A 25,404-nucleotide genomic window follows, 5' to 3' on the forward strand; every position below is an offset into this window, starting at 1 on the left:
AAAACAAATGAACAAAGGGGAAAGAAAGAGAGGCAAACCAAGAAACAGATTCTTAACTATAAAGAACAAACTGATGGCTACCAGAGGGGAGGTGGATGGGGGATGAGTTAAATAGGTGATGGGAATTAAGGAGTGCACTTGCTGTGATGAGTACCAGGTGTTGTATGTAAGTGTTGAATCACTGAATTCTACACCTGAAACTAATATTACACTGTATGTGAACTAACTGGAATTTAAATAAAAATATGAAGAATAAATAAATAAATACAATCTATCCCTCCCAATACCTATAAACTCTCATGAAAGATAGCTACCTTGGACTACCACTCACACCATATCTTTTTTCTTCTTTTCTTTTCTTTTTTTTTTGTTTTTGTTGTTGTTCTTGTTGTTTGTTTGTTTGTTTGTTTGTTTGTTTTGAGAGAGAGGGAAAGAAAGTGTGCCCATGAGGGAGGGAGAGAATCCTAACCAGGCTCCATGCCCAGCATGGAGCCCAACACAAGGCTCAATCCCACGACCATGAGATCATGACCTGAGCCAAAATCAAGAGTCAGATGCTCAACTGACTGAACCACCCAGGTGCCCCCCCACACACCAGATCTTAAGAGTCTTTAACTTCCTCAGAGGTTTCTCATGTTTTTATGTAAATTTCTCAGATCTATGTTTCTCCCTCTTTCTGATGTGACTTGGAGAAGATGAAGCTAGCAACCTCTCTTGTTCACCACCTTATAATAAAAATATAGCCTGTGACATGTGAGATTCACCCACATATCCAAAGAATATTTATAGAATGCTTATTATTTTCCAGGCACCATTCTGTATGCTGAGGATAACAGAAGTGAACAAAACAGACAAAAATCCCTCTCCTCGGGGGCTTACAAGAGGGGGATAGACAGAAAATAAACAAGTAAAATCTAGTGTATATCAGATGGTGATAAGTGGTGTGGAACATGGGTAAAGGGATACAATTTAAAATAGGTAAGTCTGAGTGTGGTTTTGATTTGTATTTCCCTGATGAGGAGCGACGTTGAGCATCTTTTCATGTGCCTGTTGGCCATCTGGATGTCTTCTTTAGAGAAGTGTCTATTCATGTTTTCTGCCCATTTCTTCACTGGATTATTTGTTTTTCGGGTGTGGAGTTTGGTGAGTTCTTTGTAGATTTTGGATACTAGCTCTTTGTCCGATATGCCATTTGCAAATATCTTTTCCCATTCTGTTGGTTGCCTTTTAGTTTTGTTGATTGTTTCCTTTGCTGTGCAGAAGCTTTTAATCTTCATGAGGTCCCAATAGTTCATTTTTGCTTTTAATTCCCTTGCCTTTGGGGATGTGTCAAGTAAGAAATTGCTGCGGCTAAGGTCAGAGAGGTTTTTTCCTGCTTTCTCCTCTAGGGTTTTGATGGTTTCCTGTCTCACATTCAGGTCCTTTATCCATTTTGAGTTTATTTTTGTGAATGGTGTGAGAAAGTGGTCTAGTTTCAACCTTCTGCATGTTGCTGTCCAGTTCTCCCAGCACCATTTGTTAAAGAGACTGTCTTTTTTCCATTGGATGTTCTTTCCTGCTTTGTCAAAGATGAGTTGGCCATACTTTTGTGGGTCTAATTCTGGGGTTTCTATTCTATTCCATTGGTCTATGTGTCTGTTTTTGTGCCAACACCATGCTGTCTTGATGATGACAGCTTTGTAGTAGAGGCTAAAGTCTGGGATTGTGATGCCTCCTGCTTTGGTCTTCTTCTTCAAAATTACTTTGGGAATTCGGGGTCAAAACCATACTCAGACACCACCTCACGCCAGTCAGAGTAGCTAAAATGAACAAATCAGGAGACTATAGATGCTGGCGAGGATGTGGAGAAATGGGAACCTTCTTGCACTGCTGGTGGGAGTGCAAACTGGTGCAGCCGCTCTGAAACAGTGTGGAGGTTCCTCAAAAAATTTAAAATAGATCTACCCTATGACCCAGCAATAGCACTGCTAGGAATTTACCCAAGGGATACAGGAGTGCTGATGCATAGGGGCACTTGTACCCCAATGTTTATAGAAGCACTTTCAACAAAAGCCAAATTATAGAAAGAGCCTAAATGTCCATCAACTGATGAATGGAAAAAGAAATTGTGGTTTATATACACAATGGAATACTACGTGGCAATGAGAAAGAATGAAATATGGCCCTTTGTAGCAATGTGGATGGAACTGGAGAGCGTTATGCTAAGTGAAATAAGTCATACAGAGAAAGACAGATACCATATGTTTTCACTCCTGAATGTGGATCCTGAGAAACTTAACAGAAGACCATGGGGGAGGGGAAGGAAAAAAAAAGGTTAGAGAGGGAGGGAGCCAAAACACAAGAGACTCTTAAAAACTGAGAACAAACTGAAGGTTGATGGGGGGTGGAAGGGAGGGGAGGGTGGGTGATGGGTATTGAGGAGGGTACCTGTTGGGATGAGCACTGGGTGTTGTATGGAAACCAATTTAGCAAATAAATTTCATATTAAAAAAAGAAATAAATAAAAATAAAATAGGTCAGTCAAGGAAGACACTATCAAGCAGATGATAATGAATAGAAGCATAAGTAGGTGATTGAGTGAGCCCCACATATCTGAGGGCAGTTTTCCAAGCAAGAAGAATCACAAGGGCAAAACTCTGGGCATTCCAGAGTTTTGGTAATTTGGTAGAATAGTTGGTAATTTGGTAAATTGGTAATTAGAAGAATAGTAAAGAGGCCATTGTGCCTATGCAAAAAAATCCAATGGAAAAGAGGCAAGAGAAGAGGGCAGAAAGGTATCATCATGTAGGGTCTGAATTTTACTCTGAGCAAGATGGGAAGCCATTAGAGGTTTTAAGTGGAAAAGTGGTGTAATGTACTTAGATGTAAAGGATGATTTCAATTACTATGTTGAAACTAGAGCTGGGGATGGGGCAAGGGTACTTGAAGGAGACCAATTAGGAAGATATTGCAATAATCCATGTGTGGTATTATTGCGGCCTGTACTAAGGGTATGGAGAAAGAGTCGTATTCTCGATATCCTCTGAAATAGAACCAACAGGCTTCGCTCATTGGTTGAATGTAGGGGTGATATGGAAGAGAGAAGCCATAGATGGCTCTAAGTCTTCTGGTTTGAGCAACAAGAAGGATGGACAAGACAGAGGGAGACACAAGTTGGGGCAGGAGAGAGTTCAGTTTGGAAGTGCTATGTTTGAATTGTGTCTGCATTATCAACATGAATATGTCAGAGAGAAACTGACATGGGAGCCTGGAGCTTAAGGGAGAAATCCAGGATGGGGATATAAATATGTGTTGTCAACTCCTAAATGGTATCAATGAGCTAAGTCCAGATGAGATCCCCTGGAGAGCGAATTTAGATTCAGGAAAAGCTGCTCTGAGACACTCCAACATTTAGAGGTTAAAGAGTTGCGGAAAATGCAGTGAAGACCAAGGAGATACAGCCAGTAACGTTGGAGGAAAATGTAAATGCCAAACGGGAAAATGTTTCAAGGAGAAAGGAGTGATCGATTGTGTCAACTGTGCTGAGAGAATCCAGGTAAGCTAAGGACTGAGAATTGACCACTGGTTTTCAGTATGGAAGTCATCCATAAACTGGACTAGAGAAGTTTCCACTCTAATGTTTGCCTAACTTGTTTTTTCAAAGAAGTAGAAATGCCCTAACATCTCCAATTTACTATTATATTTGTGATACTCTGTCCTTGTGTTTCCGATCATTTTTGTTCTTTATATATATCAGGGAAATGTCATTTGACTCATAGATTTTACTAATAGTTTCATCTTCATTAAACTTTCCTCTTAATAATAAAAAAATGTTTTTTACCATTTAATGCTTTTATACTGAATTCTATTTTATCTTATTGTGATCTCTGTGTTACCTTTTAGAATTACACCAAAATCAGACAAGGTCCCCAGATGTTACAACAGAATTGAAGGAAAAAATGTAAAGTGCAAAATAACTGAGTTAGAACTGAAAGCTCGTTTTATTGCTCTGGAGCAATTGTTTTGCCCTGGAGCAGAGGCCAAAGCATGAATGTAATTTTTAGATTTCTATTCAAAGCTAATATAATAAACAGGCCCCCTACTGGTGGGCTGATCTTTTTGCATCACTTGCTGATCTTGCCCCTCTCCTTTCCCCTGAACACACTCCCCATACTCCTTATCTCATGAGTTATCCTCCTAAAAACAAACCATGATGACTCTTCTCTGCTCAGATCTCACTTTGGTATTCTGTTATAAGATATTGTCCACACCCTTTGGAATAAAACTCATGAGAACCTGCTCTATCCTTCATAGTTTTTATATCTGGCTTCATCTTCTATATCTATACCCTTCCTACTCACCCTGTACACCCCCAAGCCATTCATCATGTTTTGTCATAGGCTATGTTTTCCTCTTTAATGAATTGGACTTCTTTACTTGAACTAATGAATGTCCACTCATCTTCTAAGGCTCTTCTTTAATGTCTGCCTCTTTCAGTGTGAACATTTCCCCCAGTCAGAATAGGCTTCATCTACCCATTGACTCACTCCATAATTTGTTGCCACCTCTATAGTGTCCATAATCTTGTTTCATTGCTATTACTTGTGTCCTTCTCTACTGGAGGACAGTGACTGCACCCAGAACGGGACCTGGTACCCAGTGAGTGCTCAATAAATACTTGTGAAATAAGGAAAAATCAACTGTTAAAAATATTAATTATATTCAATCAAAATAACTACAATAAACACTTGCATTTTTAAATGTCTGTGAATAGAGAACTGAACAGCATTGAGAGAAAAAAGTAGATGTTAAATTTTGAGTAGCATCATCCTGGATGGGTCCCCTAAAAACATAAGAATTTCTTTTTCATTTCCAGTGTATCTGTTAGAATACTTAAGTGTTCATTTAATGAACAATGGTTCCTGGCAGTAACACAGGGCTTAACTTGAACACTTTTTAGGGCACCAAGTAATCTAGCCTTCATTTTTTTTAATGTTCATTTATTTATTTATTTTGAGAGAGAGAGAGAGGGAGGGAAGGAGGGAGGGAGTGGGGGCAGAGAGAGAGGGAGGATGAGGAGTGCTAACAACCTAGAGCACAAACCCACGAACCCATGAGATCATGACCTGAGCCAAGATCAAGAGTCGGATGCTTAACTGACTGAGCCACCCAGGCACCCCATAGCCTTCAGTGTTGTAAATCCATCCTTGAGTTGTTTTAATCTCCTACAACAACCAAGACTCACCGCTTTTTTATCAGAATCTGCTTCAGACAGTGGTATACATAATTGTTTTTTTAAATCATTTATAAACTTTCATAAATAAGCAGGCTAGGAAAAAGGAAACATTTGAAGATACTTTATTTATATGACAGAGAAATCTCATAATAAAGTCGTTATTTCATTAATTCACAAAAAGCACTATCTCAGTTAGAATTAAAGGAAAAGATGCACACCAAACCATGAAGACTTATTTTGTCTTCTTCTTCCCCCTGTAATACAAACAAAAATATGTTAAGTACCAATTAAGTGAATGGTGCAGCAGGTAACTGGTTCTATTTATTTTGCATCGGGGAAGTACTAAATAGATGGGAAGATCTTCTGATGGCATTCTCTGAAACCTTAGAAAAAACCTAAGAGAATTTTGAGTTTATTGAGTCACTGATTTGACATTGTGGACACAATTTTGTTCCAGCACTTCTAAAATAAACTCTGTATTAAATTGCATTTATTTTTTAAAAAAGCATTTTAATGGTAGGTCTCAGGATGTATTTTGCTATGGATCAATATTTTGGGAGAATGACTATTAGATTTATTCTTGTCTGAATTTTCTGTTACCTGCAGTAATTTAAACTCCCAAGGCAGCACGGGTTTTTGAAATCAGTTTTGGACCCTGAAAATTAAAAGCAAATAAGAATCATCAGATGAAGAGATGGATGGCTCTGCCATTTTTGCCATAACTCTCCACCATCTAGGGGTGAACTCACATGGGGCTCAAACTCATGAACCGTGAGATCATAACCTGAGCCAAGATTGACTTGCATGCTTACTTGTTTTCAAATTTCAAGTACACCTCTGATGCTAGCAAGCTGGGACCACAGAAGCCAGAGAACACAAAAATCCACTTGTACCAATAGTAGACATAGCTTGTTCTCCTACACCAATCTCCAAATGGTTACCAAGCCCCACCACACCCCTCACCTTCCTCCGCAAATCAGTCATAGAAATTGGAAGGTCTGCAGAGAAAGTATAGCTGCTACGTGTTAATGTTCTCTACATCTAAATGAATGTCTTCCCATATCAAGCAACATTTATCTTTTTGTATCATGTTCATCAGAAAAGGTTTACATCAAAACTATTTTATCAGTTTTGTTTTATCTGATTTGGTTATCTGTGTTCCACCCCCTCTACTAAAAGCACAGACACATACTGATAAGTGTACACCTGGCAAAAAGGCTGAATTATAAAATATCTTTCAAAATTGTAATGATGCTATATTCAAATATATTTAGTAACTTAAACTAAAGGCTTATTAAATGTAGGCAATTACAAATCCATTTAAAATTATTAAATAATAAGTTTAAGATAATTCCTAATTACTAGTCTGTTGATATACAAAGGCATGATCCTAAATGAGTTCAAAAATATTTTTTAGAAATATTCCCCCAATGAGGGTTGATGGCGGGTGGGAGGAAAGGGAGGGTGGGTGATGGGTATTGAGGAGGGCACCTTTTGGGATGAGCACTGGGTGTTGTATGGAAACCAATTTGACAATAAATTTCATATATTAAAAAAAAAAGAAATATTCCCCCAATATCTTGTTTGCACAATTAACTTGCTATTAAGTCCTTTTACTCCATTTAGCTGAAGCGATCAGTTCTAGGCCAGAAACTGTCTAAATTATCATCAATTAATTATATATTCAGTTTATAGTTCCCTCTATCAGGAAATAAGTTGAATTTACTAATTTTCTTAACATATTCTAAAATTATGCTTCATTCTAATACTAGTGAGAAAACTGATTATTTCTTAAATGTCATAAATTCCTTCAACCTATTTCCAAATACATTTAAATCTCTGTGGCATTATTTTAAAGTTTTAGATGAGTGGAATATTCTTTCTGTTATTCATTACAGAAAACTCCATCCCAAGTATTTTGAGTGTGAAAATGAGCTTCACATACCTCTTCTGCAAAGCAGGCTTCCTGCTCTTGGCCTTGGCAGCACTTTTCCAGTAGACCAGAGAAATCTGCAATGACAGCCTCAAGTTGTTCTTCTGTTATTTGAGGCTTTTGCTTCACAAGGTTAATGAGAAATCTATAATTTAAACAAAATAAAAGAGAAATCTGTTATGCAAAGGTATTTTTCTAAAGACTTCCTAGCAGAGTCTTGAGAGTCCTAGCAACCCTCCCCCTAAACCCTCACTCCATCAACCCATCACCAGATTTACAACATGCACTCTAACACCTTCGTCAGAAATACTGAGGCTAGAAATGGGTAGATATCCCACTAGTCTGGATTTGTGCAGATGATTGATGAAACATGGTTTTATAGTGCCACCATACTGATATGTAGTAAGATACAGTCTTTTTCTTACTTGCCTGGAATATCCTTCCAGCTCTCCAGGCTAACGTATATCCTATCAATACTCAGAGACCCAGAGTTCCAAGCTCCTACCATTCATAATTACCACACCCATACCTGAGCATCGGTCCCACCAATCACCTGCACTACTCATTTAGCAGCACTTTCATGTTGGAACCAATGTTGACTGGGGACTAGGGAAGACTTGCCAGAGGAGGCAGCATTCTTACTGTACTTTGAAGCATGACACAGATTGTGACAGCAAAAAAGGGAAGGACAGGTTTCCCAAAATGAAGGAAGACAATTTACAAAGCAAGCGAGTAGGAGCACCTGGGTGGCTCGGTTGATTAAGCAACCCACTCTTCATTCTGGCTTAGGTCATGATCTCATGGTTCGTTGGTGAGATCAAGCCCTGTGTCAGGCTGTGTGCTGTGAGGATTCTCTCTCCCTCTCTCTCTGCCCCTCCCCTGCTCTCTCTCTCTCTCTCTCTCTCTCTTTCTTTCAAAATAAATAAATAAATACACACACACAAAAAAACAAATATTAAAACAAAGCAAGTGAGTACTAAAATGCATGGGAATTTGGAGAACATAAGTTCCACTGGCGTGTGTTAACATCACCATTACAGAATGCCTCCCACAATGAATTGAAATGTGCATTCCATCTCATAATACCCATACTTCATGGTTGACTCAAATATTATGGTTACTCTCTTCAAGAAGTAAACAGTGCGAAAAAAAGTTTCAATAGTGTTTTCCCAGTGTTTTGGAATGGAGGTACCCAAACTTACTGCAAGGACATATCCTAATTCCCCAAAGTAGATTGCCATTTTTCTCAGTCCCAACATGTATCACAACAGTAGTTAGAGAGGATACTGTTTTTACAAACAAAAACTTGTCCGCCCTAGTGAATTTTTCCAGGCCTATGCTCCCATGAGGCTGTGAAGGCACTGAGACAAAACTATTTTAAAAGCCACTGTAAGTGCTTTGGGGCAATAACATTCTCCTAATAAACCCAAGATTGTTGGGTATGTGAGGTAGAAATCTCAACTCCTATTTGGTGTTGTTTGTCTTCTCCCTGTTAGCAAAGAACCATTTCTTACTGCTGCTTCATTGTTTGCAGTGCTACACCCTGAGCTCGGCACAGATCCTTGTGGAAGATGAATCTGTCAGCAGAGAATGGCGAAGGGACATATGTTTCATCCACCACTAAGCTGCTGAAACACGGCCTCCTGTTGGCATACGAAGACGTGCAGCACAGGCCAACACCGGGGTTTACAGGAGTCTCTTCATGCCTGATGCATAATTGTCCAATAATAAGATCAGCCTGGTTAGGACAACAGGGAAGAAGAAAGCAAGGAGATTCAGCATGAGCCGCTATGTTGACTCAGGCTTCCAGAAAATTCTTGCAGTTTTTTAAGGCAGTAATTTATAATCAGTATTACCAAAAAAAATCTGCTCCCTGGGATATGTTGCCACATTGTGGATTCTTTTTTCCCTCATTGTTGGGGATAAACTTCACATTTAGTGGCAAATATTTCATAGGTAATGTCAAAGATAGTCCCTTCAGTTATTTGAAATACGCTTCCAGAATACATACTTCCAAAGGCAAAAAATTATCTGCCCTGATGGCTTAAATACATGGTTTAAATTGTTCACGTATATCTATCTAGTGGAACTTTCCATTTTCCTTTTGGGACCCAGGGAATCACTTTCTGAAGGTACAATTTCACAAGCCTCATCCTTTCATATACGTACATACTTGCACACATCATACATGCATACAGGTATACATATGTATATGTGTGTGTGTGTTTGTGTGTGTGTATAATCCTAATTGAAAAGAAGCAAGGCCAGCGTGTGTATGTGTGCACGTGTGTGTGTCTTTTAAGGCTTTCCTCTTGTAGAGTCCTCCTACCTTCCACACTTCAAAGATATTTCTTAAATACCTGGTAATAACTTGTAATAATGGCCAATATGTTTTGTGTGCATACTATGTATCCAGCCAGTTCTGAACGAGTTACAGGGATTACCTCATTTAAGACAGTCATCCTATGTGGGTGGTACAATTCTTATTCCCAAATGTCAGATGAGAAAGCTCAAGCCAAGTGCTATAACTAGCTTTTCAGTGGTGAGAGTGGACGGGGATGCAGGCAGGAGGCCTCCAGAGCCTACACTCCCAATCTGCTACAACAGCCCATGTCCCTGCAGTCTCTCAGCACGTGGGATTCAATCAATGATAAAGGTGATGCTTAATCACAGGAATTCTCCTTCCACTCTTACTTTTTGTGGAAAATTCCAAGACATGAAGACTAGCTAGCAAATAAGTCCTTGGCATCCGAAAGAAGAAAGGGGAAATGATAAATGTACAATTTGGTTCACAATTATGATTTTAAGGGAAAAAATAATGAAAAAAATCAGCCTGTCATTTTATGACACTAGTGACATTAGAAAGTAACGATGATTGGCATTACTAATGAGAAAGTCATTTTCTTATTCAGCTTACCCTGTTCTAAACTCTTTACCCTGTTAAAGGGGTGAGGGGGAATGTCCCTAATATGATAAGATGATTATACTACAAAAGGCAAAAATATAAGTATACTAAAAATAAAGTGACTTATAGGGGCACCTGGGTGACTCTGTCAGTTGAGTGCCCAACTTCGGCTTAGGTCATGATCTCACAGTTCGTGTGTTTGAGCACCCAGTCAGGTTCTGTGTTGACAGCTCAGAGCACAAAGCCTGCTTTGGATTCTGTGTCTCCCTCTCTCTCTCTCTCTCTCTCTCTCTCTCTCTACCCCTTCCCTGCTCATGCTCTGTCTCTCTCTCTCTCTCTCAAAAATAAACAAACATTGAAAAAGAAAAATTTTAATAAATAAAATGACTTACTTTCATCTATTAAAAGTGAAGCTTTTTTTTTTTAACTCAATTCACATTTTTTTTCCTTGTGTCCATTAGACCAAACTCAATGCTTATGGATGCACAGTGGAGTAACTAAGATCTATGTGTGAACTAGATGCAGTGGGATAATAGCACAGCAGCAGTAGAGGCATGTGCAACCAGAAAGGAAATTGTGAAGAAGGTATGGCATTGGGTGTTGGAGCCTGGGCTCTGGGAAGAGCTGCATATGCATTCAAATATCAGCCCCACCATTTACTACCTGGGACATGTAGGTCCTAATGTAATTTCTTTGAGCCTCATTTTGCTATAAAATGAAGACAGTAACGGGGCATTTCAAAATTGATTTTCTTTGTCTTCTTTTTTTAACATTAAAGTATTTCGTGAACAAAAAGAGGAAATCATTGAATTGAATGATGTGTTGGTTATTCTCTTTCCGGTACATAAAGCTTGCTTAGACATCTTTGGATAAACTGGTTGCACTCCCCCAGCCTTTCTAGAAGGACCAGAAGCCTGGCCACATGCCCAACTGTTCAGAGCTGAGTTCATGCCCTCTCCAACTGTAACTAATCAAACAAGTCTAGTAAAACCATCTCCACAGCGGTTTTTACCATTTCCCCTAAATGGGAATTATGAGACCATTTCAAGTCAAACGGGGCAGAAACACAATGGGACTAAACAAAACACTCACCGCTCCCTCACCACAGGCCAATTGCTTGTCCTCACTGAGTTGGCAACAAGTGGCTGCTGCGGTTGCCATTTTCCTAGTGAAGGCCATCAGCTCAGGTGGGGTCAGCTGAGGGGCTTTCTTTGTGTAAGCAACAAGAAACCTGAAAGAAGCAATTTTTTTTTTCACCAAATCCTGCTGAGCCATTCATGAGTTTTTGACTCCTCACTCGTTCTCAAAGATCCTCTCTTGGTATCAGAAGCCATGACGTCAGCTCATTTGTATTACCAACAAGGTATTTGGACCACCTTTCAAGATGCATTTGCTCTAACCACCACTCCCTATACTTCTATTATAGCGACATATCACAATGGGGAAACAAACTCTGGAGAGTAGCCTGACACCTATTCCAACCTCCGAAGTTTCACTGATACTAGCTTTGATCTATTCAGTGATTCCACTCTGACAGACTGCAACAGAATAAATATCTTTTCTGCAAAAATCTGCATGATTTGGGGAACCCAGAGAAGTACCAATATCAGACTTTTATAAGCCATTCTTCTTGCTCTCTAGAAGAGGGGAATAGGGATGAGTACCTTCTCCCAAGGGAAATTGGGTGATCGGATTACACTGATTTCCAATATGAAATAGGGGCTGAAATTAGAGTAGCCCTGGGTGACTAATTTAGGTTTATATTTCCCTCGCACTGCAAAATTTGAAATCACTAAAAGTGCTGTTTAAAAAAACATACGCGTTGGGGCACCTGGGTGGCTCAGTCGGTTAAGTGTCTGAATTCGGCTCAGGTCATGATCTCGTGGTTCGTGAGTTCCAGCCTCAAGTCGGGCTCTGTGCGGACAGCTCAGAGGCTGGAACCTGCTTCACATTCTGTGTCTCCTTCTCTCTCTGCCCCACCCCCACTCACACTCTGTCTTTCTCTCAAAAATAAGTAAACATTAGAAAAAATTTTTAAAAACGTACGCATTTTGTAAGTAATATTCTCCTAGTTTCTGGAAGAGGCCACAGCTTCGCTTTGCCAACGCTTGACTTTCCTGGATATATTTCTCCAATTCTTCTTCCTGAAAATACAAGCATTATTATGTACATTTTCTTCTCTTCCGGGACACATAACTTTGTATGTAAAAATTGACCAATAATATATTATTCTGACACCAATCTTAGAAAAACCAATTTTAGAGGGTGTTTTTGTAATACTAAAGATAACGAGAGTGTGACTTGTGACAATTAAAAAAAATGGACCTGGGTGCCTGGGTGGCTCAGTCAGTTAGGTGTCTGACTTTGGCCCAGGTCATGATGTCACGGTTCACAAGTTCAAGCCCCGCATCTGACTCTGTGCTGACAGCTCAGAGCCTAGAACCACAGCTTCAGATTCTGTGTCTCCCTTTCTTTCTGCTCCTCCCCTGCTCGCACTCTCTCTCTCTCTCTCAAAAATAAATAAACATTAAAAAAATAAAAATAAAAACAAATGGACTTTGGGGAGATTAAGCTTAAAACTTTGTGAATCACCAAGCTATATGATGACAGAATTCAATGTTTGGATAAAGGATTACAGTTCTTTCTGTACAAATTCTTGCTTTTCTGGGGCTGTTCAAAAATGAGTATTATTGTTATTCTGTGTGTCAAAGAACTTTTGGTTGCCATTTTTCTTCCTACATTAGGCCACTGGTTGTTGACTACTAGTTAATAACTACTTAATATCTAGATGACTACTTAGTAGATGTAACTAGCTAACTACTAGTTAATAACTAGATGCTTTCATAGACACAGCATTTTTAATGGATAATTTCTATGCAGTTTTTCAGACTCTCCCTAAAAAGTAAGAGCAATTCACCCCTTTATCCTGGCATTCAAGAGGGTTTTCAGACTGGGAACACTTCTCCAATAACTCCTGGTATCCTTTAGCCACTCTTAGAATTACTGGGACAGCAAGTTTAGTATGTCTTCTGGAATATTCATAGGTAAATCTGAAATGAGTGTGAGAAAATATCATGTTGTTGGAATTAAGAGACAATTTATTCCTGTGTTATATGGCATGCAAACGTTAAAATTCAAATGCATAAGCCTGGAAATCAAATATGACTTGAACTATATGCACAGTAAAACTATTAATACAAATTATAATCCATCCAATTGTTCTAAAATGCTATTTTGTTTTCTTTTGCACTCTTCGCTTGGGTTTTTCAATTATGAGCTTTACAGTCATTTATTCAACAAATATTTTTCCAGTGCCTACTCTATGCAAGCATTTCTTTCAGCAGTAAGGATTCAGTAAGGTATAAGATAAAATGCCTGACCTCTCAAAAGCATACATTACAGGGAGACAGGAATGAATAAACAAAACTAGGTCATCGAATTCAGGTGGTGATAAATGAGTGAAGAGAAATAAAGGAAGATAGAATGTGGGGGGAGTGAGTCTTAATTTAGAGCATTGGTCAAGAAATGTCTCTTTGGGTGGCTCTTTTGGAACAGAACCCTGGGTGAAGGAAGCTACACAAGTACCTGGAGGAAGATCATTCTCAGCTGAGAAAATTTCTACTGCAAAGAACCTTTCTAATTGAAGAAGTGCTTCTATTAGATAAACAATTATTGTTGGATGTGTGGGTGGGTAAGTTTAAAGATAATTCTTGAATTTACTAATTGTATTTCCAAGTCATGGATATAAGTAATATTTAGTTCTGCCACCAATAAATTGTCAGTGTGGGTTCCTTCAATTTGGACTTTGTTCTTGTGTGTGTAATTTTATTTAGCAGTGCAAATTATGTGTGTCCAATCTGAATGCAAATTATGTATGTCCAATCTGAATGCAAGTATAGAGTGATATCCTTAGGGAATATGAAAGAGAAAACTGGGCCATTATTTTCATTATTACATTAGAAGCAGGCTTTTAAATTTATAAAGACCCTTGGAGATCATTAAGCCTGAAATCCTAAGAGCTACATAAATCCCTCCTCGAATAGTGTCCATAGATATACACTGTACAATAAAGGAAAATGTATTAACTTGGCTGCTTGCTTCCTATCAGTTATATTACAATAAAGTACTATACTGCAAGTATCTCTACACATTTTTATTTTCTTACAAAAATAAAACACATATTCAATAAATAGCAAATAAACTGTTCTAATAAAAGCCCTTCTATCTACCATTATCTATTGAGTTATACTTCGGAAAGTTTTGAAAACATGCACAGTGAAAAAGCACATTCATAACCATTAGCCCTTATTATCACAAAATATCCATATCTTATTTGGAAGCTCAGTAGTAGTCTTCATACGAGTAATCCATACAAAGATGACAGTGCTTCTGATCCCAGAGAAATTGATACAAAATAAAATATAGCTTCAGTTAGTAGCAGCAATAGTGAAAGTCTCATCAGTATAAGATAGATCTCATCTCCTTATTCCCTACTTATCTGCTTAAATAGATTTTGGTTCAGAACATTCGAGCATCACCCAAACATACTGAGTTCAAAACCTGTAACCATCCCTCCCCATTTCAGCAACACAAAACTGTCAGCTACATACTAATCTTTACTCATGTGAACATACATTTACAGAGTGTGTTACCTTGCCATGAAAAGATCTTTTTCCCTTGAAGAAAATTGGCTGAAATCTCTCTCTCCTAAAAATCTATTTAGATTTGGAGATAATCCTTCAGGTGTGTCATCATTTTCTGCATGAATTATGCATTGACCAAGTTCAAGTATGGGCAATTTGCAGCATTCTGCTATTTTGCTTGACAGAATATCTTGCCGAGAACATAGGTAGGACATAATTTTTTCCTGTAATAGGAAGATGAGGGAGGAAGGGAGGGAGAGAAGGAGAGAAAAAAAAGAAATAGAAGACATTTTACCTTGTCTCTAATGTTAGTGCTTTCTCCCTACTTTGCTTTTCCTTACTCCTTTCTACCTACCCGTTTGTTCAATTCTTCTTTTCATAGTTGTCAGCTAAACTCTATTTTGTTGTATTAGGAAGATTTTGAAAACAAGATAGAAATATACTCTTCAAACCAAATGACATGCACATAGGTATATATCTTTCTATTCCTATTAAAATGGGCTACTGGACAACGTTTGCTGTTGATGTCCTAATCACGGAGAGCAAACTTTCTGCTCCATGTTAACAGATCAATCTGCAGTGACCCACTATGACCTCCAGAGGGCAGGCTATAGATGATGACATTTCAGCACATCTAAGAATGGAACAGAACTTCCATATCCCTGTCACGGGACTAAAAATCCAAGCCTTCTCAGTAAGAACAATTAGAACCCATCATTCAGCCATTAAAGCCAATTGACATACCATGTTGAAATTAATTTTTCCACCTTAAAGGAAAAGGGTGGTAATGAGCTCCAAAAATGGAAAAATAATTTAAGTGCCTATAGAAATCAGTAAAATCGTCTATTAAAACCAAGACAACTAACTTCAAAGAAAAACAAAGTACTTTTTCTAATATGCAAGTAAAAATTTGTAAAAGGAAAAATAAATGAAATAGGAAATCTGTCTTTGGGAATCTTCCCCAGCTCTTCACACCAGGATCTCTGCCTTTGCTCAGAGATTGCCTCTTTCAGCCAAATTGCCATGGGACTGGCTCAAATGAGCATTTTATCTCCACATCCAACCCTTTGGAAACCAGGTTCAAGCCTGGGTTTCTAAGCCTCTTGAATATCTAAGAGCAATGGTTTGAAGCCTTCTTGGAAAAGACGGTGTATCACCAGGGACCAGAGAGGAAGGATTTGGGGATAGATAGGCCTCTTGTACAGTATCCAGGAAGCCTAAAGTTGGCCCAGAATCGATAAATGCCATGCTGCTAAAATGGCGACTAACTATTGCACGTTTGAGGATTCTGTTTAGGGTATTTTCTTTTGGTTTTTAATTCTCCTAGAGCCCTTTATCCACGCCTCTCTCTGTGGCTTTGTATCTTGTGGAACAGTTTCTGGTGTTGTTTTTGTTGTTTGTTGTGTCATTTTGTTGTATTCATATAATAAATATAATAGAGCCCCTTCTGTGGCCGAGGCATCGTGCAGCCGGCCTGTGGAGATAACAGCAAACAAAAGACAGGCCCTACATGCCTCATCTCTCCCATCAGACTGTAAATTCCCTGAGCAAATCTTCTGCCTTAGTGTCCTTCATAGTGTCTAGCACACAGAAAGTATTCCGTATATATTTGCCAAATGAAATGATAAATGGCTAGAAAAACCAATTGGTTAAAAGTAAAGAGTCTCTCCCCCAAGATTCTATGTGGAGTTTATGATCATTTTCAGAAGAAAGAATGGGCCCTGGTGTCACGAGAGGAGAGTATCTCTTAAGTGAAAGGCAGGGTTAACAAAACACGGTTTCAGTTTTACTGTCAAGAAGTCTGTGACTTGACTCAGCCAGCTAGCTACCCTTCCCTGTGACCAACTCCAACAGCCTTCTCCCATGTAGAAGGAGAGCCAAAGAAAGAAAACGAAGTGGAATTATCTCTGTTTTGGGAAGCAAGACTCTTTACCCCATCCTGCAGACACTCCAGCACGTTTCCTCTGCAACATTCCTCATGTATGTGGGCCACATCCAGGACCAGTTTCTGAATTTCGGTAAAATTCGCTTTGGAAAACTTTTGACTCAATTTAGTAACAGTTCTAAAGGGGAAGGAAAGGAATTAGAAATCAATCCTGATTATCTACCAAAATTAAATAATACAGAGAGAATATTAATAGAGTTGCAGTTCCAAAAAGAAAGAATTGAAATGCTTTCGCTGTTTGAAAAGAAAAGGGAGGGACGCCTGTGTGGTTGCTTTAGGCTCAGCTCATGATCTCACAGTTCATGAGATCAAGCCCAGAGCCTACTTGGGATTCCATGTCGCTCTCTCTCTCTCTCTCTGCCCCTCCCCTGATTGCACTCTGTCTCTCTATCTCAAAATAAATACACAAACATAAACAAATAAAAGAAAAAGAAAAGGGAAAGCATTATAAGTCTTGTCAATTCCAACTAATCTTTGAAGGCAATGGTTCTATAAATTGACCCATCCCCACAAATACTTTGGACATTATTTATTTGTCTTTAAAACCTTTCCTGTGAATTGGGATGAAATCTATCTTTTTGCTGCTCATCCGTGATGCTGAGTGCTTATAATCACCATAGTGAGTGGGTGGGAAAAAATTAAAAGGACAAACAATTAAGAAATGGAAAATTCCATGAAAATAATAATCATTTTTTTTTTTACTTGGGAGAAAAAAAATACTCTGAGAATACAGAAGGGGCATATATGTGCAAATACATGAAACAAGACAAGAAAGTAGAGCCCACTGAACATTCAGACATGTCAGCATACCAAGAATGGAGTGTGGCCAGAAGGGAAATAAGAAGTAAAAAAGCTTGTTCCTTCTACATATTTCTTTAAGTGTTAAGAGATGTCTAGATGAAACCACTACCCCCTAGAGCAACTGGTGTTGCTGCTTCTGATAAGGATAGATTTTCTTTATAAATTTATAACATTTAAGCTTAATCACTTACGGAGAGCAAATAATAAATACAACCATTATAATAATAATTTATATTTTATTAATAAGAAAAAATTGAAGCAATTCACAAATCAGTCTAAGCTTCTAATAACTAGAGTTGGAAGGTAGTTAAAGCAAAATCTGACCTATTCTAAGAAAACATTTTAGAACTAACTCCATGACTAACTTTAACCTAGGTCTCCACTATGTATAGTAATTTTTAAATGTGTCATTTAACAAGCACACAAACAAATGAACTTTGAATGCATGTATTTAATACTCGTCAATTAGCATCTCAAATATTTTCCTACACTAGAAATGCTTCATTGTAAAGGTTGAAGAGCACTTTAAACCAGTCATGTAGTTTAAAATTTTCTAGTAGCCACATTAAAAGGTAAAGAGGAAAAAGTTAAATTCACTTTAATAACATGTTTTTAAGCCAATATATCAAAAATGATACCATTTCAACATAGGATTTCATTCATATGCGGAATCTAAAAAAGAAAACAAATGAATCAACCAACAGAAAAGCAGAATCAGACCTATAAAAACGGGGAACAAACTGGTGGCTGCCAGAGGAAAGGAGGGTTGGAGGATGGGAAAAATGGGGGAAGGCAGAGGGAAATACAGGCTTCCAGTTATGGAATGAATAAGTCACAGGGAATAAAAGGCACAGCATAGGGAGTATATTTAATGATATTATAATAGCGTTGTGTGGTGACAGGTGGTAACTACATCTCTATAGGTGAGCGCAGCAAAATGTATAGTGAAGTTGAATCACTATGTCGGGCACGTGAACCTGGTGCAACATTGTGTGTCAACTACATGCAAATAAAAAAAAATTTATTTAAAAAAATATTTTAGGGGCGCCTGGGTAGCTCAGTTGGTTAGGCATCCGACTTCGGCCCAGGTTCTGACCTCGTGGTCTGTGAGTTTGAGCCCCGCGTCGGGCTCTGTGCTGACAGCTCAGAGCCTGGAGCCTGTTTCAGATTCTGTGTCTCCATCTCTCTCTGACCCTCCCCTGCTCATGCTCTCTCTCTGTCTCAAAAATAAATAAATGTTAAAAAAATTAAAAAAAATATTTTAATATGCAGTTAACATAAAAACCAAGAAGATATTATACATTCTCTTTTTCATACTCAGTCTGTAAACTCTGGTGTGTAGTTTACACTGGGAGCACAGTTCCTCATTCACATCAGCCACATTTGGAAACGGTCAGGAGCTACATGAGGCCAGTAGCAGCCTTGCCCTGTAGCACAGCCTTAACCCCTTGGTAATTCTGATTCTTATATCTGATGCCAAAGTCTCAACTGTCAGGATACAGACAATTCGAGATCACTGGCCTAGTAGACGAATAGGAATCAGGAAAATAAATCACGATCAGGACGTAGAAACACTGGGCTCTGAAGACTCGCAGTGGGGTCCTGAGTAAATTGCTTTAATCTCTCTGGGTCTCAGTTTATTCCCATGTACAAATGAAGAGGTTGGACTGTCTTCCTCAGTATCCTTACAGCAAAGACAGAATATGAGACAGAGGTAAATTAAGTGTGCTTTACAAAGAGTTAAGCAGCAGACTATGGGTTAGCTTCCTTCCACTCCTGGGATTTCAGGATTCTAATCGCATCAGCTCTCATCAAAGGAAACTTCATTCTCAACAACAGAAACAATGAGAAAAATGAGCTCAAACTGAAAAATAGTGGTTTTGCACATATCACCCTCTTCCCTACTTATAGGGCATAAACTTACATGGCTCGGAAGGTTCGGGGTCCAAAATTTCTCATCACTGCACATATATGTTGATTTAACAAACTGCTTTCTCTTAATTCTTTTGTAATCAGGGCTGTCTAGATATACAAGAAACAAGTTGTCAAGAAAGGATGTATTTTCCTTTGCAGGCGCTAATAATTAGAAAACCAACAGCTTCAAGGAAAGCATGAGACCATAAGGAATATTACGAAAATTGCAAACATGATACATTTTTACAGAACTTCATTCACTCTTTCTTTTAGGTTGGTTTATATACATCTATGCCAGACAGATTTATTAAAAATACTCTAAAACAAGAACATTATAACTTTCATACTTGGGATACTGAGTGCACAACTGTACTTTTAAACTAATTGAAACCTGATGATTTCTTAAATGTCTGCTCTGTCACACACATAAAAGTGAATAAATGATAAGATTGCGTCACAGACTGACGTTCTGGGAATAATCACAGTCCTTAGGAAATTTTTGTTGTGTGACTTTTGTTGTAGCAAGTAATTAATTGTGGACGTTAGTCTCATTCTCCAAACCCAAAAAAGCTGCTCACGTCTCCAAACCTACATTTCCTTTCATTAGGTGATGATGATGTTTACACCTCAAATTTGTTCTTAGCATCAAAAGAAATAATGAACGTGAAGTATTTGTTATAGTTTTCTTTCTCTTTTTCCTCTCTCTTTCTGTGCCTCCTTTTCTCCTCCTGCTCCTTCTACCGCACCTCCTTCCACCTCCTATTCCTCCCTCTTTCATTGATGTTATGACCCGTACCTCTGTCTTCCTTTATCCCACCCCCAAGACTCATGTCCTTAGTCATATAATACTTGTTTGCCAAAGGAATGAATACAAAACAGCAAATCCAGCTGTTTTAGCCCAAAGAATATCAGACTGCTAACATATGCTCTATTCTGAAAATGGTAGTCTGTGTACAAAGCATATTTCCATTTTTAACTTTGTTTCGTTTTAATGAGCCATAACCAGATTAAAGGATTGGTTCAGATATCTGTACAAATATAATACCTTTGTTTGGAAGCATTCGACTGCATTTTCAGTTTTGCAGCAAGGTGGAATTATTTTGCCATAGTGGGTAGCCAAAGAAAGAATTGTGGGTGCATACAGAAAGGGGTGCCTTCTTGCTATCTCATAGATGTACCTATGAAATGAAAAGGCACTGTGAGATTTACAAACATATAAAACTAGGACAACCATTAGAACTGGAATCCGGAATCATCCACCTCGACAGTCCCCATGGCAAAGATGGTCTAAGGGCAGGCTCTCTATTTCTCTGGCTTAGACATGCAAGACAGCAGCATGCAAGGCAGAAGTGATTGAGAGTTAGATATAGGATCCCCTATCAGAGAACCTGTGTTCAAATCCCTGCTTTGGAATGTACTAGCACTGTGCCCTCAGCCAATTATCTCAACTTTCTAAACTTCAATTTCCTAGTCTGCAAAATGTGAGGAAGAATGAAGTGAAAAAGGACAGACTTCAAAGGCAGGTAGTGAGCACTAATTTGATCATGCATGCCAAGCACACATAGTCCTACAACATCCTAAGTGTTCAATAGCTGCCAGCCATGTTTAACGTGTCTTAAACATTCCTGAATCTCTATTTTTTTTTTATTTCCGGGTAATTCAGTGAACACGAAACACCAAGTATTTGGCTCCAGAAGGAACCACTTTGTGCGGTACTAAAATATTCCTGGGCAAACTAAAATGGAGAGATTAGAAGGAAGGAAAAACAAAACAAAACAAAACAGGGTGTATCTCACAACTGTTGGGTCCCAGTGAGTGTTGTGTACTCATCTACCTAGCATGCTATGGAAACAAAGTTGCACTCCAAATGGTCCGCCTGATTTCCTAATGCAGGACCTCAGCTGGTGCAAAATTATTGCCACTTCTCTGCCTTTTAGAGTACCTCTGTAAATTGCAGAAATACTAGATTACGTTTGGTACTACTCTCCTTCTGGGGTTTTAATCTACCTTTAAATTGGATCATTACCTGTTCAGGAACATGTCCCTGTTTTCTTCATATGCTTTACAACTGGTGACAGGTTCTGGAACTTGGAAGGGTGGGATGGATGACGGAGTAGCCTTTTTGTGTGCCAATAAACAGTTATGTCTTTCCTCTTCACTTTGGCTGCAACAATCTGAGAGTCCATACTTTTCAGAAATTTCCTTCTCATGGCAAATTTCATCCAGAAAGGCAGATAGCTATAGGAAATATTTGTTTTTAAAGAAAGACAACTAACTGTATTTTGAAATTCTGTGAAACACATGAGAAGTTTTCTAATACCCAAAATCAGAACTACAAATTAAAAATACAAATTCCAATATACTTTATTTAGTTTCAGCCAGATGAGAGCTTTCTCTCATGTCTTTTGGGAGTGGAATTTTGGTGTCCAACCTTGAGAAATACACATGACTATTCAATTACTTTATCTTAAAAGGGAAAACACCATGCAATATTTTATCCCCCCCAGAAAAAAATATTTGAAATATTTCATTTTCCCCTCTTATTTTATCAACAGTTTGGCTCCATGATATCTATGAGCCTTTTAAAAATACGTAAGCCACTTTTTTTTGTTGCCTTAATTTTATCAACATCGGATGATGAGACCGATAGTCCTAAGAATGCCTTAGAAATACATGTTTCATTCATCTCAGAAAATTTTATATAGCTTCTATAACTGCTAATATTTAGAGAATCCTACAGCTCTTAAGCAAGACTTTGAATTCTCAATCCACATAAAAATCATGCCTTTAAGTTTACAATGATAAACCGCCAATCTGTAACATTAACGTGAACCTCTCACTGGACGTAAAGTTGCAATATGGAATGTATTTTGCTTAATTTTTACTTTGGCAGGACAAGCCAAAAATAGAGATGCAAAACAGAGAGTTTTATGAAATCATCAATTTCAGAGTTGCAAAGTATTTTATATCTTTAAAAGGGCATCTCCTCTAAAATATTCCAAATACATTGACTTTTGGCCATTCATCAATCCCACCATGAGAGAAGATTCTCTGGGCATTTTGTCCCATAATTGGGTAACTCTAATCATTACAAAGTTCCTAGGTTTTTTTTTTCTATTGAAATAAAATAAGCAATAATAACTATTATTTATTGATCTTCTACATTAAGGTATATTTTAAAAAAAACTATTCATTGTTTAACTGAAACTCAATTATAAATGAGTTTCATGTTTTGTTATTGTTTGTTAAATCTGGCAACCCTCAGTATGTGCCTCACTTTCACTACAGTGTAGAGTATAGTGTAATGAAGCCAATAAGGGTGTTAATTTTAAAGCCTGACGGCCTAGTTTAAATCCTTGTTCTGGACTCCCTCAAAAAAAAGTTACTCAACCTCTCTGTGCCTCAGCTTCCTCAACTGAAAGAATAGCATTTACCTCCTAGGATTATTGTAAGTATTTAATAAACTAATGTTTGTAAGCAAAGCTGATATTCTACCAGTAACCAGTAACCCCAGTGAGGGGTTCTTCTTGGCTCACTTGGACATCCATCTGAGTCATCAGTGCTATGCTCCATGTCATAAAATATTTTTATTATCAATGAGTATGTAACACTCCCTAGGATAATGTCTGTCACATTGTGTGATTAATAAAAAGTGACTTCTTCTGTTATTATTATATCAGTCTTTATGACAAACCTGAACTGAAAGCTACTATTATTCCTTTTTTTACAGGTAAGGAAACTAAATCTCAAAGAAGTTAAGTACCATGCTCATGGTCACCCAGATATTCAACTTTCAGAACCTTCGCTCTTAGTCACCATGTTTGTATTGTCTCTTTACAACAGGTACTCACTGCTTTTTCTTCAACAATTAAGAATTAATCCAATTCTTCTTTCATCCAACAAGCGTTCAAATATTTAAGTGTATTTCTCATGGCATCCCTGTATCTTCTCTTTTGCCTGCTAAACTTTGGTCAAATACTATAGTGGGATATTATCATTATTATTATTATTGTTAATCACTCACCTGATTTTCTAAACACCCTACAGGCTGCTCACTGCCCGTGGATTTCTCAATTACAGTCAGTATATCTTTCACCATTTTGCTTACTTCTTTGTAAGTGGCTTCTTGAACAAACTGAGCAAAAAATATGGTAGCTCTGGAACAAAAATACAGATGAATGCTTAAGGAATAGACATGTCAAGCTGCTTTTCTTCAAATGTAGTTTTCGTTTGTTTTTGTTTTCTGTTATGTGACTTGTTTAGGGGATGACTTTTGCTAAAAAAAAATTATGTGAAATTAGATTCTAGTCATCCAGAAAGAAACGTCAATCTTCTTGCCCCGTACCCCCAAAGTATACATATCTCTATTAAAGAACTCAAAGTGGATTTTCCTTAAGAGTGGTTCCTGCTTTTGTGGTCACCCACCCACTGCAGTGAACCTACAGCTGAGGGTATCTGTATTCTATAGTGCCTTTCAAATTTAAGCAAAGAATTGGTCATTAGACGTCTGCCTGTATCTACTCTTAGTTGATCAAGATCTGATCCAAGATGGTATTCATGGATTGACCAAAGAATTGTCTTAATAGGGTTCTGGGTACAAGCAGTAGCGATAAAACACTATTTTAAATTCCTTATTAGAAACTTCAGAAGCATAGAATAGACAGAACTCAAAAGAAAAACATACTCTCTACCAATAACAAAGTAGAAGATTTTACCTCCTATTATTTGCTACTAGGATTTACATAGTATTCAGAATACAGAATATTGTAATATCATCCTATTGGTATTGATGTGAAAAACTCCTGCATTTATATATTGTGGTTACCACTGATCTGATACTAATCTTCAGTTTCTAAAATATGATTTGGTTTTTCCCATGGAATTTCAAGGACTCTAGAGGTTAATTTAATCTAAGGCATGGACCAACATTTCAACCTCTTCAATATCCATTTGATATCCAATATAAATAACTTCTTCAATTAGCTTTTGTACTTTTCAAAACCCATAGGGCTATCCGGCCTCGTTTAATTACCTAACTAAAATGATGATTGCTTTGCATATTTGAAGTGCATTTATATGAGCAAAACTTACAGGTCAACGAAGTTCATCTCTGCAGAACATTGGGAAGAATCCAATATGGAAGCTGGAAAGCAAAAGAAACTCCATGAGAAATGGTGTTTTCAACTGCAGCCAGGAAAGTGATCGTTCTTATATGTAAATGTGTATGTTTAATTTAGAACTGCACAACTGAGAAGACATTAGGGAGCATCTATCCAAACATCTTAACTTTGTACTTGAGAAAGCTAGGAAACTAAGGAATAGCTAAGATAACAAGAATAATTTATAGTAGACCTAGCACTAAAATTCAATTGTTTGGTTTCCCCCTGTACTGTGATGCTCTAATTGGCTTGGAAATCAAAGGATTAAAAATACATTTCAGACCTCCTTTTGAACATGATTGCATCACAGTTTGCTTGCTTATTTATATCCCAGCCACATTGTTTCTTCTTTAGTCAAATAATGATCCATTTTTTCTGAAGTAAAGATAAAGATGTTACTTATTTTATCAGTCTGAGGGGGTTTTATATGTGAAGGAGCCAGGATTATAGACTCATATATAGAGAAATAATATAAATATATTTCAAAGTTAGCATGTATGCCAATTATATAAAAAATGTACAAAACATTAATTCAACATGGAATGTATAAGTCATTCGTAGATAATCTGGAGCACTGCCATGATTTTGTAAACCTCTTGTAAAGCTACAAGTTTATCATACATTTAAAGATATTCCCCATTAAATATTTTTCTTCTGTGTGGAGCAGGAAGTCTAAATAAATCAGGACAAGTGAATAAATTCAAATGAAGGAATTTTGATGTAGAGACAAGACAAAAAAGAAAACAAAATATCTTACCTATTCCATATGCATTTCTGTGCATTGTTCGGGGTTCAGAAAAATTTAGTAGGAAAGTTAACAAAATTGATACGACCCACTTCATGGTTGTTAGTTATTTTTTCGTTGGCAATGATGGGGGGAGAGTATTGA

General features: G+C 37.7%; 1 protein-coding gene across 1 annotated transcript; it reads right to left on the reverse strand.

Moving 5' to 3' along the window:
- Nucleotides 1–5,321: 5,321 nt before the first annotated feature.
- On the reverse strand, nt 5,322–25,404 carry LOC123595874 (alpha fetoprotein). Its single transcript, XM_045473773.1, has 15 exons — nt 25,273–25,404; nt 24,448–24,499; nt 23,381–23,513; nt 21,383–21,594; nt 20,402–20,534; nt 19,367–19,464; nt 16,630–16,759; nt 14,706–14,920; nt 12,971–13,103; nt 12,100–12,197; nt 11,146–11,284; nt 8,663–8,886; nt 7,161–7,293; nt 5,816–5,870; nt 5,322–5,469 (listed from the first exon to the last, which is right to left on the reverse strand). The coding sequence occupies exons 1-14, from the start codon at nt 25,355–25,357 to the stop codon at nt 5,826–5,828; spliced, it is 1,830 nt and encodes a 609-aa protein (XP_045329729.1). The 5' UTR covers nt 25,358–25,404; the 3' UTR covers nt 5,322–5,469; nt 5,816–5,825.

Source organism: Leopardus geoffroyi, chromosome B1, assembly GCF_018350155.1.
Source record: "Leopardus geoffroyi isolate Oge1 chromosome B1, O.geoffroyi_Oge1_pat1.0, whole genome shotgun sequence".
NCBI lineage: Eukaryota > Metazoa > Chordata > Mammalia > Carnivora > Felidae > Leopardus > Leopardus geoffroyi.